Source organism: Zootoca vivipara, chromosome 5 (assembly GCF_965207765.1).
Source record: "Zootoca vivipara chromosome 5, rZooViv2.hap1.1, whole genome shotgun sequence".
Taxonomy (NCBI): Eukaryota; Metazoa; Chordata; class Lepidosauria; order Squamata; family Lacertidae; genus Zootoca; species Zootoca vivipara.
In genome coordinates, this window is record NC_142588.1 from 9,881,572 (window position 1) to 9,887,743 (window position 6,172).

The 6,172-nt window shown below is 43.9% G+C and overlaps 1 protein-coding gene across 2 annotated transcripts in view; it reads left to right on the forward strand.

Moving 5' to 3' along the window:
• The window catches only part of LOC118096134 (WD repeat- and FYVE domain-containing protein 4), a 158,507-nt gene that overhangs the window by 129,314 nt on the left and 23,021 nt on the right, over positions 1 to 6,172 (forward strand). For both annotated transcript variants that reach the window (XR_015949956.1, XM_060275113.2), the window contains exons 45-46: positions 2,219 to 2,372; positions 6,148 to 6,172. The exon at positions 6,148 to 6,172 is cut by the window's right edge and continues 67 nt beyond it. Coding sequence is in view for 1 of the 2 variants with exons in the window: in XM_060275113.2 (XP_060131096.2) it covers positions 2,219 to 2,372; positions 6,148 to 6,172 (179 nt within the window). In the remaining variant the exon portion in view is untranslated. The remainder of the gene's footprint in view (positions 1 to 2,218; positions 2,373 to 6,147) is intronic.

Consider the following 6,172-nt stretch of genomic DNA (forward strand, 5'->3'; position numbering starts at 1 on the left):
CTCCCCCCTTACCTTAATTTTTTAATTGAAAAAAAGCTCCACAAGAGCAGAATTGGAGGGTTAGAGAGGAGGTTTGACGCTTGCTGATTTCCAAAAGTATCCTGCTCTCCCAATTTTGCTTCTATGGGTTTTGCTTTTGCATCCACTCAAGAGTAATGAAGCTAAGCACCTCCTTTACTTTGTATGGGACAGATCCCCACCCCCTCAACCAGTGTGCAGGCAAAATTGGGGTGGAGTAAGAGGGCCCTGCTCCTCTGCTCCTCCTTCCTTCACCACCTGATTTTACCCCCTGCCCAATATTTTCACCCACCCACCCATCGCAGGCTAATGGAGTAAAGCAGCTTCTCCCAGGGGCATTGCAGGGTTGTTGTTTTTCTTTCCAGATTTCGACGTTCAGGGGTTAGAAGCTTTCAGGGTGGCCTTTCAAAGCCCCTGGGTTCGAATCCACGCCAGACTTAGATGAACTGGGATAATAGCTATGATAGTTAGCAGAGCTATAAGAGTCTGATGTTGTGGGTTCGAGCCCCACGTTGGGCAAATGATTCCTACGTTGCAGAGGGTGGCTTATCCAAGTCTGGGAATGCAAATGTGCCTGCCAGCCACTTTAGCACAGTGTCTGAATGTTTTGCAGCCATTCCACCTAAAAAAAGTAATGGCTGCAGGCTAGAAGAGCCCTGAATTCACATGTCTTGAATTGAGGAGAGAAGAGGCAGGAGTGGTTTTTTTGGTCTTGTTTTTGCTAACAGCTCATAAAGTTGTTTTGGGGCTTTCTTCCACTCTTCCTTTCTGCATTCCGAGAGGAGGAGAGCCGACTAATTCTGATATAAATATATGCAAATGCATTTATTAATATAAGAAATACTGCAAATCAGTTATTGCTTTCTTTATAAATAATACAGCCTTATGTTTAAAAAGATATTACTTCCTCCAAAATGCATTAGACAGCTGCAAAAAAAATTACATTTTTCTAGATGGTAATATCTTTAACCAGATTTGCGGCACTAACAACATTTCCTATGTAGATATTATTTTTTATTTAATACAGGTAACCTTTTTATTACGAATCACATTGTTTCTCTGGAGATTACCATCACCTTTCATAAAAAGCTGTACAAGCAGATGAAGAAGTGTCAGTCTCGGCACAGCCGCGTGTATGCAGATTAGGTACACGCTTTGAAAAGAGACTTGAAGGAGATACTTGTTAGCTTCTGGTTTCTAAATATGGTCTGCCTGTCTACTAATATGCTTCAGTTTTCCACTGAAATTTGACTCTGAGGGTTGAGGTCTGTTAATGATTAACCAAGCAGTGACCTTGAAAGTAAGGCTTATTGTGTTTCGCACTGACAGGACACAGAACATACATCACTCCCTGCAATTAAGTACAAAATCTGACCTGGGCAGCCCAGCTGAGCCCAGTGCTGGAATTACAGGGGTCTCTCTTACCTTTTGTGATGTCTCCCTTCCCACTGTTGTAAAATGACTTCGGTGGGGGCACAGTTAGGCTACAACGACAGTGGAACCTCGGTTTAGGAACACCTCGGTTTACGAATTTTCGGTTTACGAACACCGCGGACCCATCTGGAACGGATTAATTCACTTTCCATTACTTTTAATGGGAAAGTTCGCTTCAGTTTATGAACGCTTCAGTTTAAGTACTCCACAGACCGTCTGGAACAGATCAATCCACTTTCCATCACTTTCAATGGGAAAGTTCGCTTCAGTTTATGAACGCTTCAGTTTATGAACAGACTTCAGGAACCAATTGTGTTCATAAACCGAGGTACCACTGTAGTGCAAAGTCAGGGGGACTTTTCCATTTCGCTAAGGGCCCCCCTATGATTTCATACCCTCCAACATTTCTCCAACGTAAATAGGGACATCCTGTTCCATACCCTGCGACATTTCTCGGATGTAAGTAGGGACGAAAAGCAGGACATTCCAGGATCAAACCAGAAACCGGGATGGCTTCTGTAAATCTGGGGCTGTCCCTGGGAAATAGGGACACTTGGAGGGTCTGTCATTTGAGTAGTGTGCCAGTCATCAGGTTTCTGAGTGGCACCAGCTGGTGGCACCATCTTTCCCTGCCCAAAGAAACGATAGTTTCTCAACCAGTAATCACCAAGCCATATAGGTAACACACATTTTCAAAGAGGGCAGGAAACAAAATTCAACCTGGCAACTTTCCCTGTCTCTCTCTCTCTTTCATCCCACCAACCAGGGAGGCGGTTTTGATGTTGCCGAGCGGATGTTCCATAGCATGAAGAGCACCTGGGACTCGGCCTCAAGAGATAACATGACGGACGTGAGGGAGCTCATCCCTGAGTTTTTTTACCTCCCCGAATTCTTAACAAACTGCAACCAGTTTGCACTCGGTAAGTATTTATGCGGTACTGAATTTTCGCCTGCAAATAATTTTGGAGCAAAAGTAACTTCGAGGAAGTTGAAATGTGCTGTCGAGGCTGGGGAAGGCCTTTCATATTCCCGCTGTATTTTCATGCCTGCTTGCAACCCAGACCACTTACTGTCTTGGCAACATTTCCCCCCACTCACATCCCACATCTCATTGCAGGATTTCTTCCTGACAAGCGTGTCATGAATTGCAGAATGTAATTAGTATAGTGCAGGGGTCAGCAAACTTTTTCAGCAGGGGGCCAGTCCACTGTCCCTCAGATCTTGTCCCCCAGACTATATATATTTTTGGGGGGAGGGAAATGAACGGGAAATTGCCCCACAAATAACCCAGAGATGCATTTTAAATAAAAGCCCACATTCTACTCATGTAAAAACATGCTGATTCCCAGACCGTCTGCAGGCCGGATTTAGAAGGCGATTGGGCCGGATCCAGCCCCCGGGCCTTAGTTTGCCTATCCATGGTATAGCGCCATGCAAACAAATTAGCGTTTTTAAAAACTAGCTGGCTTTGCCCCCTCTGTCATGTGGTCATGGCTGGTCTCACTGCCCACCACACGCTGAAAGATGAACACAGGGGCATAGCATTTGGGTGTATGTGCCAGGGGTGCTGCGGCCCCAGAAGCACAATTTTTAGGAGCAGCAAACCAGCGCAATTTTTAGGAGCAGCAAACCAGGTGCCCCCAGCGCAGGCTGGGATGGTGTTCCCCTCCACAGGTGTGGAGGGGTTCCGCCTACCAAGGGGCACTTTGGCTGGCCAGGCTCCCCCCTGTATGGGCAGGTGGCACTTTGCTCCATTGGGGGGGGGAACCTGCCAGGCTACCCCCGGGTGTGCGTGCACACCTACCTGCCCCGGGCACTGGCAACAGATGCTACGCCACTGAATGAACGTCTCCAACAGGGGGCTTGCACTCATGGAGGCTCCCTGCGCATTTTTGAGCCTTGTGCATTCCGGGTCCTGACTCACCCAAGTAGCTCCACACTGCAGTTGTTTGCACCCCAATGTGCAATGAGAAGAATGTGCCCCAAAAATGTTATGGCCATGCCAGGATGCCCATTGGAATGCACATTTTTCCGCTCCTTTAAGCACGCAGGCAACCGCAAATCTGTACTCAGATGTGCATTTTTAATTGGAAGTGCAAAGCTGCAGGGAGGAGCCCAGACTCCGTGCAGTCAGAAGTCTTAGGAGGTAATATGCCTTGGCATATGATCCCAGCATCAAAGGGAATATTCCCACCCCCCCTGCCCTGCCCCCACCTCCAAGATGATTGCCTCGCTTGCACAGTTCTTACTAAAACAAAATAAGGAAGGAGGCACGCAACACAATATGGTTAATGTGGTGTCTTGCCCAAGTTGAACTTGATCAATTTCTGTTCATGGGTAAGGATCTATGAAATGGGCTGTCCCACCTTTGGATGAGCAGCAAAGAATCTCTCTTTGAGATCTTCTGGAAGGGTTTCTTCGGTGAGACTGAACAGTGTATTATTTGTTGCCTTCCTGCTGTTATGCTGTCTGTTTCTTATTTATGTAATGCATTCTCTCTTTGTTATTATTATTATTATTATTATTATTATTATTATTATTTTAAAATAAACTTTATTGAAATTCAAATTGAAATAAACACACACATAAACGCATACACACATTTGAAATGATAATAATAACATACAAAATCATATATAGTAGAAAGAAAAAATAATGAAATAATAACCATATAACTTAAAAATTAAAATCATACATTCACTTCAAATCCAACTTAAATTATAATACTCGCAGCCCTAAAAGAATTACGAGTAAAAACCAAACATAAAAAAGAGGGAAAAAAGAAAAAAGAAAAAGAATCATACTTTCAATCTATACTCCCCTTTAATTATATCTCTTTATCTCCTCCTCCCCTATTTGACTTCCACTTATCTCTCTCTCGGGTTCATCAAGTGCTATATTACAATACTGCTTCCCTATATTTCTGCTAATATATAACCTAGGATAACCTACTGTATATATAAAAATTCACCCTCCATCCATTCAATCAATTTAAGATAAATCAAAGTTGTTCATTACGAGATCTTAGAAATAAACCCAGGATTCTATTGTGGGGCACTTATGTAATGCATTCTCAATTATTTCTAAACTATTTATGTTCCCCAGATGTATGACTTGTGTGGCACTGACATGTCAACATTGTATCTTTTTACTATCATTATTTATGAAGATCATTTCTATCTTACTGATTTCCTCTTTCTTATACCACATAATAATGTTATAGATTTTCTTTTGGGGGGGGACCCCTCCAACCCCTGGAAATTAATAAATGGTAGCATTTTGATTATTTGGGTTGTGAAGGGGGAAATACAAGTTGTAGAGGAATTCCAGAGCTAACCAATGCAAAACGACCTGGCCAAGCCAGGGCCATTAAGGAACAATACTGGGCTAATGAGAGCCATTGGCAATAAAGGAGAACTGTCCTCCCCCCCCCCTTGTGCTGAGGTGTCAACAAAGACTGTAAGTTTGGAAGGCTGCCAGGGTAACTAGGTGTGAGGTGACAAGAAAAGAGAGTTTTTAGCAGGGTGTTCTAGGTAGAAGAAGAAATACCGGGATCCATCTTGGGCAGGCTGGCTGAAGGCTACACCGTGGCTACACTGCTATGGGAGATAAGCCCCTCTTAAAATGGCCATGCTGTAAGATCTCCATGCAGACTGAAGGTCTAAATAGGTGAATAAACCATATTTCTTAAAGCTACGACAGTCTCCATTGTGTCTCAATTCTCCAAAGGACCACGGACCCTGGGTGAGTGCTTGGAACCCCATGGGCTCTTGCCACCGCTCAGCAGAGAGAGGGACAGGCACTCGACTTTTATAACAATAAATAGGGGAGATAGGTTAGGCAGAGAGAGACAGAGAGACAGAGTTGTCCAAGGTTAACCAGTCATCTGAATGAAGATGTAAACCTGGTTCTCCCCAGCCTAATGTCAACATTCTAAACCTGCCTTCTCCAACATGTCGTGGAAAGGAGAGAGCTCAAATCAAATCAAATTTTATTAAACGGTCACAGACCAAATCGACTCATACAACTGGTCAACAAAGGATAACACAGAAATAAACAGAGGACAATTTCAATACAAATTAGGCTGCAACAACACTTTAAAGTTAAAGGACATAAATAAAATTAAATATTCGCATTCGCCTGCGTATTGACATTGGAAAGCTCTTGTTTCCTGCGTCTAATAGCAGCTACGCAGAATTTGGCAACATTGATCGTAATTTCAGGGACCTTGTCTTCTACCATGGCTCTCAGACGTTGGGATTCTGGTTCATTTTTAAGCTTTTGTAAGGCTGGGGTGATAAAGGTCAGGTGTAGATCCTCGTAGAAACTGCAGTGCGGCAATACATGCAAATTTGTTTCCACTTCCGATGAGCCACATGGGCAAACGCGTGACTCATACGGTTTACCCTCATACCTGCCTAGCAACAGGGCAACACATTAAATCTGGCCAAGGTAAAGGAATGTCCATACTTGGGTATTTGCAGTTTTGCCAGCTAATTTGCGGGTGAGAACCCTCTCCCAAAATCTCTTATTGTGGCATGTTTGTCCATTTTGCCCATATGACACTGCAGCTCCACGTCCCTAATACGTTGGAGCACTTGCCTTCTGGGGAGAGAGCTCATGTGGATCAGCTTTCAGATAAGTTTAAATGACATTCAGGGATCCAATAATGTGTTTTTTTTTGGTCGCTTGCAGGAAGCTTGCAAGATGGGACCTCGCT